Here is a 19373-nt window from a genome sequence, read left to right as displayed (position 1 = left end):
TTTAAAATTTATAAAGCTGGAAATGATCAAATGCTGTTTTTTTTCATTGTCAACAGTGGTGTGTCATTTTATGTATGTTCCTAATGCTTATGGAACTCTCCCAAAATAAAGTTATTAAAGAAGAACGAATATACCAGTGTGTTCCCTTTAGTGTAATCTTTATTTCAGGACCTTTCCTTATACTGAAGAATGGATCCTTTTAAACACAGGCTGCATCTGCACGTTAATAAATTTATGAGTAAGTATAACTTTAGTCAAATTGATTTAAACTAAACTTTAAAAAATTAAATATATCTTCTACTTAATCGTGTAACAAGAAATAGGAGCAGGGAAACGGTATCTCCCGATCATGAGTTAAGCTGACATAACAGCGCCACGCCCCGTCCGATCCAGTGCTCCTTGGGCTGGTCAGAGGGCAGGGTCATGGCGATCACAAAGTTCGTGGAATGGCCCGTGGTGGACAGTGTTCCCCTCCGCTCGCTTGTCTTGTACAGCGGAGCCACATAGCTTGGTCGTTTTGGTATGTCTATCCTCTTACAGGGCTTTAGCCACATCTGGAAGAAAGAGTGTAAAACTTCTTTAAGTCAAAGCTGTTGTGTTTGAACATTCAGGCAGTATTGTTAAAGTTGGTTATATCTGCAAATTTCTGTGGCCCAAATAGTTTTTACTTTTGTCAGCAGTACTGCCATCAGAACATTTTTAGAGCTCTCCAGCTATCTTCAGAACAAGTTTAGAAACTAAATGATTTTTAAAAAGTTATTTTGACCCACTCTGTCAAAAAGCATATTAACTGTCTATCACCTCTCCACCACACTTACCTGGGGACGACTTCTGGTGCTTACAGACAAGTCAGATATACTTGAAAGGAGAAAACTGCCACCAATGATACTCAAAATCATGTTGCCTAATTAGTTAGAGGCCAACCCCAAAATATTCTGAAAGGATTTTTATCAATGATGGTAGAATTAGATCACCTCATTTTAGGTGAATATTTTAAAGTTGCTATTATAAATATCATACATATCCAATACACCCACATTGTTTTTATAAAGTCACCACAAATGTGGCTGACTCTATAAATGGTAAGCATTATTGAATGGTAAGCATTATTAAACCTCACCAATTTCAAAAATCAGATTTAGGGGCAAGGTGATCTCTGAATATGAGTAAAGAACAAACTATCATCAAAGATGAAATAATGTTTATAGAATTTAATTGAATTCATTTTTTCTGTCAATAGTTACAACCTTTGAGGTGGCAGGACTTGGCAGACCCATTCCTCAGAGTTCTAGGTTTTACAGGTCAAAATACAAATTATATGAAGGAGCTAATAAGCGTACCAGTCTTTCCGTACGTAATTGTGGAATCCAGATTATTATAAGGGGGAGGGAGGATCGTAAAACATATTTTCAGATATAGTTGAGTATTAGGACTTAGAGCACTGGAGTTGGATGTATTTCATTTCCTCCGAGAGTAGATTTTTCTTACTAAGTGACTTATTCAGGAGAATCATCCACATATAAATTCCTTCTATTCACTGCAACTTAAAAGTTTCCATGTGAAAGGAAAAAAATTCAATACCAATCAACTCCTGAAATTGCACATTTGTCCTTGTGACTTTCAATTTGGGTCTCATCTTTGAGACTTTCTCTGCCCACAGTATCTTAGCTGATTTCTTGTAATTGGCTGTCAGCAGGTCGCTTTACCTGTTGGAGAGGCTCTGAAGGATTTTTGCCTGAGCTGTTCCCAGTGCCCCACAAACACTGCAGGTAAATTTACAGCCTCTATTTTACCACCATCCCAGGTTGTTCAATTGTGGGAAAGTCTATGTAGCCATTTTCTCATGATACAGCAACAGATGGAAGCTTCATATTTACATAGTTTGGTCTGCCCACGTTGAAGATAGGTGCCTAGAGAACTTAACTTTTTATGTGGGTGGTTTTCATATAGTAATCTAACCTGTAAATTTCACACTTTTAGGTCAAGTTTAATGTATGAAAAAATACATGATAGAAAGTGTGTGTGGTTACTTATATACAGCTGATCCTCATTACTCCTGGGTTCTGTGTATGCAGATGTGCCCAGCATTTCAGTGTATTTGTGATCAGTCAGTACTCTGCATTTTCATGGTCATTTGCAGGCATCCTCCGAGAGCAAAAAATGTGAGTCACCAGAAAGCACATTCGCAGCTGAAGCTGAACCTATGACATTCTGACTTTGTTTCATCTCATAAGTAAACAAATATCCTTTTGATAGTTCATTAAATGCCAAGTTTAAAACACTTTGGTGGTTCTTTGTTGGTGGTGACTTCTCTGAAACGGGCCCCCATGTACAGTGCTGAGGGGCTACCTAGTGTTCCTTAAGGGCAAGAGAGCTGCGAGGTGCCCGATGGGGAAAACACTGTAAGCTTCGTTAAGGCATGAGTTGCAATGCTGGTGTCCACGGGTTCAATGTTAAGGGGTCATAAGTAAGGTGCCTTTAAACAGAAACACAAATGAAGGTCATGTATTGATCACTTAACAAAACTGAGCTTGCTTTTCTAGGAGCGATGTTTCAGCATTCACTAATTCAAAGTTGGCAACAACTCTATGAAATATAACTACTGTGAATAACAAGATTTGACTGTATATACGTGTGTGTGCATGTAAAATAACCCCCCATCTATATATAATACCCTTAGAAAATACTAACCACAGGCATTGTATCATAAAGAATTTTGGGATGTGATTCGGCAAGTTTCTTCATCTTTCTATTCCAGGAAGCTCCATCCAGAAATAATCCATGAATGAAAACACCTAAATATAAAAGAAGCAGGTTAATGCAACCCTTTAAATATCTGAATTCACTGAGTTCTGAATCCGAACTTCCTATGGATGAATGTTGTACTGGTTGGACTAGGTCAGCAGCCTAAGGCTTATTCTAAAAGGAAAAGCAGTGTTCTGAGTGTTTTGTCTTCACACCCGTATTTCAAGAATATCTGTACTTTCCCAAGTCAATTAATTCAATAGTATAATTAAACATGGAAGACAAGAGAGGAAATTTAGCCTGTGGGAAGTTACCAGTTTGTATGAACAGGATTAGATTGATATTTTTAATTGGACAATGATTATAATGTCAGAGGCCATGAAATCTGCAACGGCAGTTCTTTGTGCAACTGTAAGGATCCAGTGACTTCTGGGCAGCAAGTGAACAAACACCCTCTGCAGACTGATGTTACGCGAGTTAAATTCCCCTCCCTTTCAGGGTTTGCTCTCACTCCAAGGAGAGACACATGGAGGGACTCCCTCTAGAATAGGATGTAGAGGTGAACAGCTCACGAACACAACTGAGGAAGTCAATAAAACCCAGTCACTTTCTCCGTCTGTCCATGTGTGAAAAGCCTCATAACTTGAACACGGGGATCTACACTTGCAAACGTTCATTGTATACTTGCACAGATGTTACATGAAGCAATGTGGAACTTAGACCTAAATTTTACTTTCTTATTTGCCGTGTGATCTTGAGCAATTCATTTAACTTTAGACTTGCTTTGTCATCTGGAGAACAGCTGGGAAACCTTTGTAACACAGTAATGCCTGCTTTGTCTACCTTGTACAGTTGTAAGATCAAGTCAGCTAATACTGGAGAAAGCACTTGGTGAAGTAGTATCTGAAAATCCACTTGGCAGTGCTGTCCAGTAGGACTTCTGGCAATGATGCTAAGGTTCCACATCTGTGCTCTCCAATCTGGTAACCACTGGCTATCAAACGCCTGAAACATGGCTAGTGTTGACCAGGGGATTTTTAGTTTTATTTCATTTTAATTATATAGTCATGCACCACTTAAGGACAGGAAAACACTGAGAAAGGTGTGATTAGGCAATTTTGTCATTAAGCAACTTCATCGCTCTGCAAACATCACAGTGCACCCATAAGAACCCAGATGGTGAAGCCTACTACACACCTAAGCTGTATGGTACAGCCTTAGGCTACAAGCCCATCTGTATAAAAACAACGCAAGATTAAGTCAAGCACAAGAGAAAATGATGCAGTCAACAGATGTGGCAAACATGAGATGTATGAGACTGCTGCCAGCAGAACGCCCCATTTGTTGCACAGCAAACCTTTAAAATAGAGGCAGAAAGAGTACATTCTAAAGTAATGATGGAAAGGATCGTAAACATGCAAGCGAGTAACAGTTTATTAGCCGACACTACCTACTGCAGGTGCTGTGCTGTACTTTTATATGGCTGATGGTGCGGGCTTGTTTCCCCCAGCCTCACCACAAACACGTAACATGGTGCTAAGGTGTCATGACAGCTATGGCGTCACTAGGCCATAGGCAATGTTCAGCTTTATTACAATCTTACGGGACTTTTGGGACCATCGTCCTGTGAGCATTACGTCATTGACCTAAACGTTGTTATAGGGTGCCTGACTGTAGTTCACAGTAAAAAACCACAGGCAGATAATTCAATGATGGATGCGCTGGGGATGGGGAGGCACACTTACACTTTCTCTTCTCTACAGCTTAACCAATGGAAAGAATAGTTGGAATAAAATGTTTTATTAATTAGCAAAGCACTCGTCCAATAGCTCCACAATCATTACTCTAGTAAAGCTGAATCGCAAAATGTGTCTTGAGTCTGGGGCAATGCAGGGAGTGGACCCACCTGAGGAAGAGCAATCACACCCTAGGAGCTACCTTCCCCACCTGGCCACACTAACAGGTGGGAAGAGGAAAAACAGAGGAGCCTCTGCAGACGTGTCCAGGAGAGCCATTTAGTACCCTGGCCTGGCTGGCAGGTGTGCACAGCCCAGTAAATCTCTGGCACTAACCAATTAGATGATCTGTCCCTCACATGGTAAAGGAAGCTAATGTCACATACAGTAAACAGAAGAGTTCATTTCAATACTGAAGAAAAGTGGCAGTAGGGATAAACATTCCCTCCCAACCAGTAAGTTTAATAGGAAATGTGATGGGCATCTTCACATACGTTTTTATTTCTCATGGTTAATAAGGGCTTTATGGAAACACAAGCTCCAAAGCCACAGGTGGATGTTAACTGGCTCCTGGTTCACAGCCTCTCCTACCCTGAGTCACACCTTTGCCATCTGTGAGATGTGGTCAGCACACAGTATCAGCTGCGGCTTCTCCGAGGCCCTCACTTCACTCTTTCCTGCCTCCCTTCCCACTCAGTGCTCTCCACCGATGATTGTGAGTCACCGACTAGTACTCAGCCATGCAGACACAAGGAATCATAGGCAAACATCTAGAATGAATGATGCCAGATCTGGGTAGATCTACAGTGGCGCTGTGTGGTCACTTTGAGTCACGTTAAAAGTGGCCTTTTCATGATGTTTAATTTAATCGTAGGTAAATAAGGCGGGCATTGTTATGAGCCCCGGACCAGAAACAGGCGGGTACTGAAGTGTGTGTAAAGGAGACAGGCTGGAGGAGTGAAGAGGGGATGAAGACGAACTGCGTTTCTGCCCCAGCTGTTCTCCAGGGTCCGTGTTCCTCCCATCAGGGCCCCGTGAGAAAGCTGCTCCTTCGAAAAAGGCAGTTGCTCCAAACTGTTCCATGGAATCTTATTTTATTTATGGTAATTAGCTAAGTAGGAAGGAAAGAACTAGAATACAAAAAGGTTAAGTTGTGAATATCTGTGTGTGTTGGTGAAAATGTCTATGTGTGTGTTTGTGTGTATATGAAACAATAAAATCCATGATTCAGTGAATATGAGCTGTATAGATCAAACCTGAGCTGACACTATGGGACTTAGTAAAATAGTTTATTCAACCGATGGTCACTCTATTGTGCAATCTTGGAACACTAAATGGTCTTTATCAGTCTTGAAGTAAGTTGTGCTTTACACCTGGCTCCACTATTTTCAAAAAATTTTGTCCTTTAATAAATGTGAATCTTTTAAAAATTTATTTTCTTGATTATGCCATTATAGTTGTCCCATTCACCCCCTTTATTCCCCCCCACCCTGCACCCTAACTCCCACCCACATTTCCCCAACTTAGTTCATATCCATGGGTCATACATAAAAGTTCTTTGGCTCCTCAATGTCCTATACTATTCTTAACCTTCCCCTGTCTATTTTGTATCTACCATTTATGCTTCTTACTCCCCGTACCTTTTCCCCCATTCCTTCCTCCCCCTCCTTGCTGATAACCATGTGATCTTCATTTCTGTGTTTGCTTAGTTTGTTTTTGTTTTTGTATTTTTTATTCAATTGTTGATAGTTGTGAGTTTGTTGTCATTTTAGTGTTTGTATTTTTTATCTTCTTTTTCTTAGGTGAGTCCCTTTAACATTTCATATAATAGGGGCTTGGTGATGATGAACTCCTTTAACTTGGACTTATCTGGGAAGCACTTTATCTGCCCTTCCATTCTGAATGACAGCTTTGTTGGATAGAGTAGTCTTGAATGTAGGTCCTTGCGTTTCATGACTTGGAACACCTCTTTCCAACACCCCTTATTGCCTGTAAGGTTTCTTTTGAGAAATCAGCTGATAGTCTTATGGGCACTCCTTTGTAGGTAACTCCTTCCATTTCTCTTGCTGCTTTTAAGATTCTTTCCTTCTCTTTAATCTTGTGTAATGTAATCATGATGTGCCTTGGTGTGTTCCTCCATGGATCCAGCTTCTTTGGGACTCTCTGAACTTCCTGGAAGTCTATTTCCTGTGCCAGATTAGGGAAGTTCCTTAATTACGTTTTCAAATAAGTTTTGAATTTCTTGCTCTTCCTCTTCTTCTGGCACTCCTATGATTCAGATGTTGGAATATTTAAAGTTGTCCCAGTGGTTCCTATAGCCTCTCCTCATTTTTTTGAATTCTTGTTTCTTCATTCTGTTCTGGTTGAATGTTCATTTCTTCCTTCTGGTCCAAATCGTCAATTTGAGCCCCGGTTTCCTTCCTGTCACTGTTGGTTCCCTGTACATTTTCCTTTATTTCACTTTTCTTTAGCCCTCACTTTTCCTCTATTTTGTGACAATACTCAACCATTTCTGTGAGCATTCAGATTACCAGTGTTTTGAATTCTGCATCTGATAGGTTGGCTATCTCTTTATCACTTAGCTGTATTTTTTCTGGAGCTTTGATCTGTTCATTCCTTTGAGCCTCCCTTTGTTTTGTCTCAGCACACCTGTTACGTAGTAAGGGGTGGAACCATAGGTATTTGCTAGGGTGGGGCAACCCACATCACTGTGTTGTGATGCTGTATGTGGGGGAGGGGTCTGAGAGGGAACAATGCCACTTGCCTGGCCCTCTACTGGCTTTCAGTCACTTCTCCCACTACCCACAAACAAATTGGGCCCTTCTGGTGCTGATTCCTGGGTGTGTGGGCTTGTGTACATTCTAGGTCCCTGTGGATCTCTCCAACAAAATTCTCCTGTGAGGCTGAAAGCTTCTCCCTGCAACTCAACTCCCACAGGTGTTTTCAGTCAGTGGTTTGAGGCTTTATTTTCCCATGCTGGGGCCTTGGGTTGTGCAGTCTGTCCTGCTCCCCAGTTGTTCCTCCTGGTTTATCTGCATGCAAATGTGGGACTGCCCAGTTCACAATCTGCCACCTCGCCGGGTCCACTAGCCACCACCTTGCTGCAAGTCCTCTTCGCCCAGCTGCCTGCCTCCACCCCTCCTACCAGTCTGGATGAATGTTTCTTCTTTAATTCCTTGGTTGTCAGACTTCCATACAGTTTGATTTTCTGTCAGTTCTCGTTGTTTTTTGTTTTTAAACTTGTTGTTCTCCTTTTTGTTGTATGAAAATGCACAGCGTGTCTACCTATGCCTCCGTATTGACTGGAAGTTCCTGAATCTTTAATAAGAGCATTTGTGGGTTAAATTAATAAATCATTGTAAAAAGAAATGCCAATTATCCTGTACTCAAAGTTTTGTGTATAATGATTGGGAATTCAATAGTTTGATCGTAGATATTAGTTAGTTCATAAACTTTAGTCAGTGGTTTTATAAATTCTGTCTTTAAACTGAGTTCAAAAATATATAGCTGGTGATCATCATTAATACTTGGCTTTTAATCCAAATGCCATCTTCTGCTTCTTGATAATGAGATAAGGAAAATTTAAAAAAAATTTGCATCTGAATTGAATAAAAATCAGCCATAGCTTCTTCCAGAAAACTTTCCTTAGAAATGTGATGCTGTTTTCAAACTTCTATAGAAATGCTCAGTTAGGCCCTAGAGAAAGCAACTAGCTAAGCACGAGAAACAGACAGCCTGGCATTTGACTCTCAGCCTTGCCAATGACTAGCTGTGAGACCTTGGTCAAGTTCTTGATCCTTTCTGAGCCTTAGTGTCCACCTCCGTGTAATGGGGACAGCAGCAGTATCTGTGCCGTGGGATTACAATGGAGATTACATGTAAAGAGCTGGGCAGTTTCTGGAAACCTGTGGTGATAAGAGACACTCGGTACCCTTGTTAACTTGCTCTTACCCAACTTAAACACTCCTCTCCCCCTTTCCGAATACTGAGTTTGAACCAAATTATATATCTTTCTTGGTATATTTTGACTTTATGAGGTGTTCCAGGAACTGTCGGAGGGTCAGTGTGACCTGAGTGTAGTGGCACATGATGAGCTCCTACACGTAGACAGTGACTAGAACATGCCTGGCCTATAGTCATGATAAGGGGTCTAGATTTCACTCTAACTACAAAGGGTGAAATGTCATTATTAACTTATTTAGTTGTCTGAGTTTTCAATGGGGGCTTAGTGGTGACATAGTCTGTTTACACTTTTAAAAACTTCCTGTGACTTTGGTATAAATGAAATATGTAAGTGTATAATGGCACTAGTAAGGAGACAAGATAAAACTCTAGAGTAGAAGAATCGCGATACAAATGGTGGTGTCAGTCGGCCTGTGGACAAGCAACTGCTTTTGATGTGAGTGTATGTGGCAGCAGAAGAATGAGGACTCCTGGATCTCTGGCTGGATGGCAGAGCTGGTTAGGCAGTTGGATGTAGAGGTCTGGATCTTAGAGGAAAAATCTAGACTGGACATTTAAATCTGGTAGGTATCAGCCAGAGATAATGAAACATAAAGTATGAGGTCATTTGGGGGAGAAGATACAAGTAGAAAAGAGAACCGGTCCCAGGACTGAGCCCTTTGGGACCCCAATATCTTGAGGAGGATAAGCTAGCAAACAAGCATGACCGCATCCCCAGAGAAAAGGAAAATTGAGAGAGGGTGATGTTTGGAAATAAAGGGAGAAGAATGTCTCTAGAAAGAGGAAGTCGTCAACTAGTAAAAACTACCCAGAAGTTAAGATGAAGAAAGAAGAGAGTTCATGGGATTTGTCAAATGGAAGTCACTAGTCTCTGTGAAAAGCACAGCATCACTTGATTGGAGAGGATGAAAGGTAGACAGGAAATGGGAAGTGAGAACCTGGAGATAGCAGGTAAAGACGAACTCTTCTAAGAATTTTGCTTTGGAGGGGACAGTAGCTGACAGTAGTGTTAAAATAATTGTAACTCTGTGTTCATTTTTTTTAAAAAAAGAGGTCCTAGAGCACGTTGCATGCTGTAGAATTATCCAGTACTGAGAGAGAGGCTGTTGATTTTAGAAAAAGCAGGCTCAAAGGAACAAAAACCCCGAGAAAGAGGAGAAAAGTGGAATCCGGATTACCTCATAGGATCTGGACTACCAAAGGGTGCAGATGTGGACAGATTAATAGATTTGGTGTTGCTAAAAGCTCTCTTCTGATGGCTTCTAATTTTTTCTGACCTGAAGAATGAGGTCAGATGTGGGGGGTAGAGGGAAGGACAAGGAAGGCACAGTGGTTGTTTTGAGAGTGGGAAAGCAACTTTCCAGGAAATGCTAGTAAGATTGTTTCATAGTGTTAGAAACTCCCTTGAGATTTGTGACAATCAGTGTAAAAGAACATCGCTTCGCCCAGTAATGTGATTATCCTACACTGTTGTGTTGACATATCTACTTGCTAGTGTCTCCCACTGCAATGTTAGTGGAGGGCCGAGGTTCTGTCTAAGTCGTTCACTGTTGACATCCTCAGTGTCTCACAGAGGGAGCCAGTGAGTTCCCCACTCAGCAATGAATAAGGAAGTAGAGTTGTCTTTGACACCTCAGCTAAAGCAGGACACATTAGTGGTCATTTAGAAATTAATATCATTTTTAACATTTATTGTTTTAGAGAAATGGAAAGAAGGGAGAAAGAAAGGGAGAGAAACATCTAAGAGAGAGAGAGACATCAATCAGTTGCCTCTCTCATGCACCCTGATTGGAGACCGAACCCACAACCCAAGCATGTTCCCAGACTGGAAATCGAACTGGTGACCTTTTGCTTTGCAGGCTTGACACCCAGCAAACTGAGCCACACAAGTTAGGGCAGAAATTGATGTTATTTTTTCAAAGAGAGCATCGTGTTATTAAATTAGGAATCTGTAGCATTTTTAAAAATAACATTTGTTTATAATAGGGGCCCTGACCACTAAATTTGAACTAAAACATTAAGATATCCTCTGAGTACTGAAAAGACAATCATTAAGAAAATAAAGACAAATTTCCTCACAATCTTTCAATCACAAAACCAATGTTCCTATTAGATATTAGCTTTATTGAGTTTTGGAATGATGTCTGTAACAGGAAAAAGGATACCTTTTGGAGGTCCATACAGGTATACTCTTTGAGGGACCAGGAAAATCTCCCTTCCAATGTGGTGCCACCTTGATTCCCCAAAGTCACTATAAGATTACAGTTGATTATCCCAGGTATCATTAATGTGGTGATTACTTTCTCCCTACTTTTTATTAGAAATAATTTCAAACTTATAAAATTCTGCAAGGATAAAACAGTATACAAGACAGTATAAATGGCTCTTTATTCAGATTCATTTTATCTTCATTTACTTTATCATATTCTTCCCCACTCCCTATAAACTGTTTGCTCAACCACTTGAAGGTGAGTTATATGATTAAATGTTTTTTTAAACATAGATTCCTGAAGTACTTTAATGCTTTTCTAGATTTTATTTTTTTTAATATTTTATCTATTTATTTTTAGAGAGGGAAGGGAGAGAGAAAGAGAGAGAGAAACATCAATGTGCGGTTGCTGGGGGCCATGGCCTGCAACCTAGGCATGTACCTTGACTGGGAATCGAACCTGCGATGCCTGGTTCGCAGCCCACGCTCAATCCACTGAGCTACGCCAGCCAAGGCATGATTAAATGTTTTAACACCTGCGCAAAGTAAGCAAGAATGCTATGTTTTTACAGTGCCTATATGTAAGTCATTGCGTTCCGCCACTGCACTTACCATCTTCTGGAGCAGCCTTATATTCTTTGTCGTCCATCACTTCGTAGTCAAACCCAAGCAGATCAATGGGGATGGTGTATTTCCTGGCATAGTTCTGCTGGGCACCGGTCAGGAAGGCTTGTGTGAAGAAGAAGCCGGACAGCCAGAAGACCGGGGGAGAGCCAACCTCGTACCATTGCTACAGGACAAAGCACAAGTGGCCAAACAACAGAGCTTTTTAACTTGGATACAACATTGCTCAATAAAATGTGCCCCAAACAGTCCCCTCTGTTATCTTTTAGGTAAATTAATAACTAAGCTAACATTTTGAGGAATATAAAGCCGTACACTGAAGGTTTTTTAAAATAAATAGCATATTTAATTTTTTGTTCTGACTTCAACTTTATACCCATCACACCAGTTTGGGTATCACAATGTTTCTGAATGTGCGGATGTAAGTGTCTGTTTTATAATTACCCAATGATTCCCTCAGAAAAGCTCCATGCAATAGTGAATATCTAATATACATCACTGCACAATTTATTATGCTCCACAGTTGAATAGAAGAAGAGATCCCTATCAAGTCTGGTCAGATAGTAATTAATATTTTTTAGCTTTTTTATCTCTAGTAAGTAGTATCCAGTACAATATTCCTTTGGAAGTTTTCTCTCCTACTCCACCAAAATACAATGAAATCCATCTTATAGAAACACAATATCATACAAGGAATTCCCAGAAAAAAAACAGAATAGTGAGAGCTTAAGATCTTTCTAAATAAAGATACTTGGATATTCTGTTTATATCATACATTATAAGAGGCTAGTTGAACACTGACTTTAACCAAATACTGAATTACCAAAGTCAGTCTGAAGAAATAAATTTGAAGACCTTCTCCCTATTAGAGCTCAAGGTAGAACCTTCATCTTTCAAGAACAATCTTAATTCCTTAGTTTCAACTCTAGTGCCACAGCTGGCCTGTGTTATGGGAGGGAAGTTTCATCATTTTTCCCTGAAGACATTTTTTCACAGGCAGTTTTTTATGCTTTATGCACAGTATCTAGGGCATTCATTAATACTTTTAATGAACATAATTGTTAATAAGAACATAGTTAAACACCAGTATGGCCAGATAATTAGGAGGTAGACTTCAGCCTACCCAACATCTTGAGGACAATTAGCCATTGAGGTTATTACTGTGTTGGGCTGAACCAGCAATCCAGTGATATAATGACCTGGGAGAGTGCTGGACGAGGAGGAACCAGGGCTGCTTGTTGTGACTTGGCTGGCTTGCTAAGATGCTCTGCTCTTGGGATCTATTTCAACGCTAAATATGTAATGAAAAAATCAACATAACCAGTTGTTTTCTCTCTTCAAATGTCATTGACTTGAATGTCTAAATTCACTGCATACAAACACCTGCTCCTAAAGAAGCTTCCTGAAACCTGACTTCCAATATTAGCACTTGACAGTTCAGTGTAACAATTCATTATATGTAATATCAAATAGTGGTCATTTGTTCTCGAAATGCACAGAAAAACTAGAGAAACATTAGGTATCCAAATGAAGAAAATGACATTAGAAGAAATTGATATATGTGCACTTAGATGAACTCACCTGCAAGAATTTTAATCTAGCAAGGAAGTCATTCACATAGCTCCCAAGTGGTTTAAGGCTTGGGTACGATTTAGCCATCCACATTCCTGGAATTTTGACGTTTAGAATGCTGCTAACCACTTCTTCAAGATCTGTAGACATCACCACAAGCCCCTGAAACACAATTTAACCTTTGGTTAACATGATAATACAGATTTCAAAGCCCCTCTTAAATACCTTCTTTATAATTATCCTTTGTTGACAACTGTGATTAGTTAAGGTTGAGTCATATACCAAAAAAAGAGAAAATACGGATATTTTCTTTTGCTCTCAAGTAAATCATGGAGTCTTTGAACTATTCCCCAGAAAAATATTAAAAATTTTAACCTAATAAAATTTTAATGGAAGCACTTTTACTGAAGTATAATTGACACAAAACATTATATTAGCCTCAGGTGTACAACATAATGATTCAATATTTGTTCATTCTGTGAAATGATCACCACAGGAAGTCTAGTTAACAGCTATCATCATACACGGTTACAAAAACTTTTTTCTTGTGATGAGGACTTTTGAGGTCTACTCTCTTAGCAACTTTCAAACGTGCAATATGCTAACATTAACTATAGTTGGCATGCTGTACATTACATCCCGTAACCTCTCACAGTTGGCTCACAAACAACGCAGGGGCTGGGGTGATGACCACCTATGGACCTGTGCAGTCAAACCCATGTTGTTCAAGGGTTAGCTGTACATTTTCACTAAGAGTTGGTACCTTTGACCCCTTCACACATTTTTCTCACCGTGAAAAATCCTTTTTTTAGATTATATTTTATTGATTATGTTATTACAGTTGTCTCGATTTTTCTCTTCTTGCCTTCTTCCACTGAGAGTGGCTGTTGCTTGTTTGAGAGGATTTAGAAAGTTATGAAGGTGAGCCAATACCAGCCGCTGGTATTGGAAAAGCCGCTGTTAATAGCTTGGGCAGGCCTGTAAGTTGGGTGGGATGGAGTCTCAGGGGATCTCCATAGCGGTGCAATCAGTGTTAGCCAGGCTGATGGAATCTCACAGATGGCACCCATCTGCCAGCTCTGTCTGCAGGGGGAGGGTTCAGAAAGGGGCAATGGCCTCTGCCCGCCTTTCTGTCTGGGAGAAAGCTGTCACCCAGATCTCTTTCGATACTAGACACCTCAGTTCTTCCCTGTATTGCACTGGAGCCTTTCAAGCTGCTACCTGGTGCTGGAACTTAGAGGAAGTGAGTCTGAGTAAGTTCGTGTGTGAGTTCTCTAAGTGGAACTGCTTGGGACTCCAGAAGTTACTTCCACTGACTGAATCCCTGCTGGTTTGCACAGCCAGAAGTTGTAGGGACTTATCTTCCTGGCACTGGAACCCTGGGCTGGGGGCCTGGTGTGGGGCTGGTGTTCTTCCCTCCCGAGATATACCTCTGGAATTTTTATCTAACACATATGGGTGTGGGACCAGCCCATTCTGTGTCTCCACCCCTCCCACCAGTCTGGATGGATGTGGTTTAATTCCGTAGTTGTTAGACTTCCATTCAACTTGATTTCTGATGGTTCTGAGTGATGGTTTTTCTATATTTTAGTTGTAATTTTGATGTGGTTGTGGGAGGAGGCAAGCCAGGTTTATCTATGCCCATCTTAACCAGAAGTCTGGAAAATCTTAAAATACTTGGCTATTCACTAGCTTTTAAATCACAGCCTAATTGTGACTTAGTTTCCTTGTCTATTAAATGGATAACTAACATATCTCTGTCCTGCCTTCTTACAAGGATAGTGATGAATATAAAATTATTAAAATAATACAGAATGCTTTGAACAGTTAACATAGCCTAGATTGTAATTGTGAAGGCTAATTGATCTTATCCCACTTTGACTCAACGAAGGACAGGTGTTCAAACTCCAAGGCCTGCGAACATCCCTGTCTATTTGGTCTTGCAGTTGCCATCATCATTTCTCTTTTCTCCATAGTTGATAATATGTTTCTAACTATCACATGGAGAAGATTTTAGAGTAAATTTTCATGGAAAACTCACATTTCATTTGCCTCCTTCCTAAACCCACTAAAACAACAATAAAGAGATTTCTTCTTTAAAGGCTTAAGCTGATAAGTACAGAAAAATATAACGAAAGACACAATGACAACACAATTTGGGGAGCTAGAAAGAACATGGGCCATTGATAACTGACTCAGCGGTCAGAAGAAAACTGATCCTGAGCTGGCGGAGGGCAAAGCTAAGGATCAACTAGATAAACATCACAGAATACCAACCCCCCACCCCCATACTTGGAACTGAGGGCCCTCGGTGAAAGTGAGGAGAGGAGGCTGGTGCTAAATGGAAAAGATTGCTGAAACTTGATTTAAAAAAACAGACTTCTAGGTCCTTCCACACAAAACTGTACTTCATGATCTTGCTTGAATGAAACCGGGGTGAGGGGAGGGTGGGGGACGTGGAGAAACGAAGAAATCCCTGGAGTGGGGGACGCCAGGCTCAGCTGTGGTCACAGTGGGCATTCTGAAATCTGCAGTTAAGTGAGTCCTGTTTGTTGGATGCTGAGATCCATGAGGCCTCTTTTCCTTTCAGCTCCCAGAATGCTGGATGGAAGCAGGGAGGAAACAGGAAGAACCAAGTGAAGGAGAAAACACTTGGTTACTGAATGCTTCTTTGACGAACAGCCCAGCCAGGTTATACTATAGCCCCCGGCAGACCCCTCTTTTCATCACTAACTCGCAACCTACCACTCTCCCCCACCTCCAGGGCAGCTTCAAGGATCCAGCTCAGCCAGTCCACCTCAGTCACATAGTTGGCCTCCGGCTAAACTCTCATTCCCCTACAATCCTTTCTGCAGCGGTCCGAATAAACGTTTAAACATGTAAAATACGTCATTTCACTTGATTGCTTAAAGCCTTCTGAATGCTTCCCTTCACCCTTGCACTTCAGAATCACACTCAAAATTCTAACCATGGCCAACAAGGCCATCCTGAAGCCACGGCTCCCTTGCTGTTCTGCCATTGCCCGTGGGCTCACTCCACTCCAGCGACACCAGCCTTCCCTACTGTGTTCCTGAACAAGGCCAAGTTTTTCCTCTCACGGCCTTTGCACTTGCTATACCCTCTGCCCAAACATCCCACAGCTCGTCCCTCACATCAGGCATCTGTCTCCTGGTCGGGCAGTTCCTCAGAGTAGCCTAACTCAAAACAACTGAGTCTCCCACCCACCATTCTCAACCCTGTGTCCTGTTTTAGTTTTCTCCTCTCCCTGGCTAAAGTGGAAGTTTGCTATGAGGGCAGAAGCTTTGTCCTTACTTCTGAACACTTTCTATCTTCCTAGCATGTCTCCTGTCCAGCAAGCCACTGCTGTCTAACATATTCTGTACTTAGTTACCTATTTACAAAGAGAAATCTATACACTCTTCAAGGGCAGTGATTTTTCTTCTGTCCCCAGAACTAAGAACACTGTTTGCACAGAATCTGTGCCCAATAAATAAACATACACTGAGTGAATGCACGATGGGTTTATTCCAATGATTTTTCTTCGGTGTCTTTTCCCTTACCTTGATTGCCTTTTGAATGTTTAAGCACGACTCTCTCATGGTCTGCAGCAACTTATTGAAGCGCCCCATCTCTTGGACAAGCACGGTGTTCATGCTCTGAGTGTAAGTTGTTGGGTATCTCCTCATTGCGGCCTCAATATCGAAGTTGTTGGGGAGTTTTCCCAGTATGTCGCCAGCGACCTCATTTACTACTTCATCAGATGACTTTGCACCAGGATCTGCTGAACGAGACTGAAAGAATCCAAATTATATGTCAGAAACCCTCATCAAGTTGTAAGAATTGCTGGATAGCAAAACTCAGAGATAAGAAATTTTATTTTATCTCTGATTCTTCTTCACACAAGATTTATTGAAGTGATGACAGCAGGCGTGGGCTCGGAGTTTCAGGGGAAAACAGCTGCAAGCGAGGAGGAGGAAAAACACGTACAGGGCACGGAGGTAAAAGTGGGTCTGGAGGAAGCAAACAAGCTACATACTGAGCCACCTGGGTGGGGGACAGGGAGGAGATGCTGTGAACAGAGGGAGGAAAAGCATTTCCGTTGTGGGGTGGGTGGGTGGGTGGCCAAGTGATGATGGGCATTGAAGCCCAGGAGGAGGATCTGACCTTGCTTTGGGAGAACTTGCTGCACAATATATTTGCTAATAACTCTGGCGCCTACCAGTTGCCAAAAGCAGAGATATAGTTTTCTCCTTGAACCAGGAGGGCAAAGAAAATAAGCTCATCTCTTCTAAGCAGTTCACTGAGTTATGGAGAAAAGACAGACTTTAGTGATTCACATTGGAAACAAGGAAGAGGAATTTCATTTCAATTTTTATTTTTTATGTTCGTAGTGGCACTGTGTAAATGAATCTATATTTTCTGGGAAAACCCTTTAAATCCTCAAAATAAATGAATGTGTGTGTATGTGTGTATTGAAAGGAACAAGCACTATTAAAATATAAATGAATATGTCATATATTTCCAGTCCTAAGAAATTACGTTTAATATTATTTCAGATTTAATATTTCCTGTTTTTTCACATCAGATCTATTCTATAAATATTGACTTTTACTTAACTTTCTAGTGAGATTTTTAATGCTACCTAGCACATGCCACCATAAAATCCCATGGACTTGCACAATAAAAAAATTAAGTGTTGGTAAGTGCTAATTACATGTTAGTAAAAAATGCATATGCCAATATTAGGATATGCTAATCCTTTATTATGATCTCGAGCGCCAGGCTTACAATTAAATAGATAAAATAAATTAGAGAAAAAATAAGAGAATAAATATTTGGCCCAAATGAGTAAAATATCTATTTCTATTGCATTTAAATAATCATACACTTATTTATATTTGTATTTTGATGTGCATACAAGGTGCTATAAACTCATTAAAACATTCCCATTTTCTAACAAGAGCTGTGCCTCCACCAAAAACAAAGAACACACACACAACCAAAAAAAAAGTCCCAAACCTAAGAAACCCCCCAAATACCCAGCTTATAGCCCTTCAAAATGTAAGAAAAATATGTTAGTAACGTGAACATTCCCCTTGCCTATTTTCTACACACCAAAGCCCCACGGCTGGGTTGGTGTGTTTTGAAAGCAACACCCAACTGATACGGCGAATGAAGAGCACCGGGGTGGTAGTTATTTGTGAGCATTTCACTTAGCTTTTCATCACCTTAGAATGTTCATAAATGTTGTTTGAAATCTTCTGAAGGTTATTTTCTTTTTATTAAAACCAAAAGGAAACATCACAGAATTTAACCTTTTCATTTCTGGTTACGTTACTTCACCCCGAGACACTTCTGTTCAAAAGAGAGCCAGGCAGTGAAGCACGAGGAAAAGAGCTCTGGAAAAGCAACATTCTCAATGCCAACGCTGCCCCTCTCATTTTAAAAGATATTTTTATGAAATACACATCATGTGATTGATGTGAAAGTCTCATCACTGTTAACTTGTTCTCCAAACTCTGCAGTTCTGGTCTTTGCCTCTGAACTGTAGTCAAGCCCATGTGAAATCACTTGCCTACCCATTACAATAACTGTACTTGCCAATCTGAGTTTGAAGATATTGAAAGATGTTGTTTAATTACAACACTGAGAAGATACCCCATGTGTATTTAAACTTCCTCGTTTGGTTCTGAGTCATTTTCTGTTGGGATGAACCCACAGAACCCATTTTCTGTTGGGATGATGGGCACATCCCATCAAGTTGAAATAAAGCCGAGAGACACTATGAATATCCTGTTGCCAGACGATGGTGTATTGCATGCACACAATGTTCCTAAAGATCTATGCTCAGGCAGTAGCTGATTTTAGTGCTACTAATATGTAAAACGAACATAAAGTTGGTCTTTGTCCTTTTTGCCTTATTAGAAAATGTCATCTTACAGTAGATCAGAACTAGGAGTTCCTCAATTTTATTCTCCTAATTTGGTTCTTTTAGCTTTTCCTTCTTTTTTTTTCCCCCAGCATCTCTGGTTATGTCACCTAAGTCCTACCCCATTTTTAGAATCTAGAGAGTATAGCAGAGTGGTTCAGAACGCAGATTCTAGAATCAAATTAGTTTGAGTCAAACTTCTTGGCTTTGAGTCCTGGCTTGAAATTGTACTAGCTGACCTTGGGTAAGCTACTTACCGTAATCTTTCTGTGTCTCAGTTTTAGATCTATACAATGAGAATAATTAGCTCTTACCTCATAGGATTCCGTAAGCATACACAGGCACTGAGACAGTGCTAGCATACAGTAAGCGCTAGATGCTATTAACTGTTATCATTACCATGCCGAGATTCCACAGAAATGAAAAATATCAGATAGACTTCGGTTTGTGAAATAATTTGCCTGACTTATTAAAATTTCATTCAATTACTAACAGAACTCTTGCCATTTGGACTAATTTGCTTTCAAAAATGAAAAGAAGCAAACAATTGAGCACATTTAAAGGGAGAACAACACAAGAGAAGATCTTAACAGAC

General features: G+C 40.5%; 1 protein-coding gene across 3 annotated transcripts in view; it reads right to left on the bottom strand.

The window, feature by feature from the left end:
• Positions 1-13: 13 nt before the first annotated feature.
• DNAH7 (dynein axonemal heavy chain 7) overlaps positions 14-19373 on the bottom strand; it is a 229811-nt gene continuing 210451 nt past the window's right edge. For 2 of the 3 annotated variants that reach the window (XM_036023150.1, XM_036023152.1), the window contains 5 exons: positions 16410-16640; positions 12859-13011; positions 11266-11443; positions 2692-2795; positions 14-554 (listed from right to left, as the gene is read on the bottom strand). In XM_036023150.1, the coding sequence (XP_035879043.1) occupies positions 348-554; positions 2692-2795; positions 11266-11443; positions 12859-13011; positions 16410-16640 (873 nt within the window). In that variant the 3' untranslated portion in view covers positions 14-347. The remainder of the gene's footprint in view (positions 555-2691; positions 2796-11265; positions 11444-12858; positions 13012-16409; positions 16641-19373) is intronic. The other variant, XM_036023151.1, reaches the window with a different exon arrangement.

The sequence above is a fragment of the Phyllostomus discolor genome, chromosome 4 (assembly GCF_004126475.2).
Source record: "Phyllostomus discolor isolate MPI-MPIP mPhyDis1 chromosome 4, mPhyDis1.pri.v3, whole genome shotgun sequence".
NCBI lineage: Eukaryota > Metazoa > Chordata > Mammalia > Chiroptera > Phyllostomidae > Phyllostomus > Phyllostomus discolor.
Note: the sequence above shows the minus strand (reverse complement) of the source record. Positions and strands in the feature narration are given on the sequence as shown.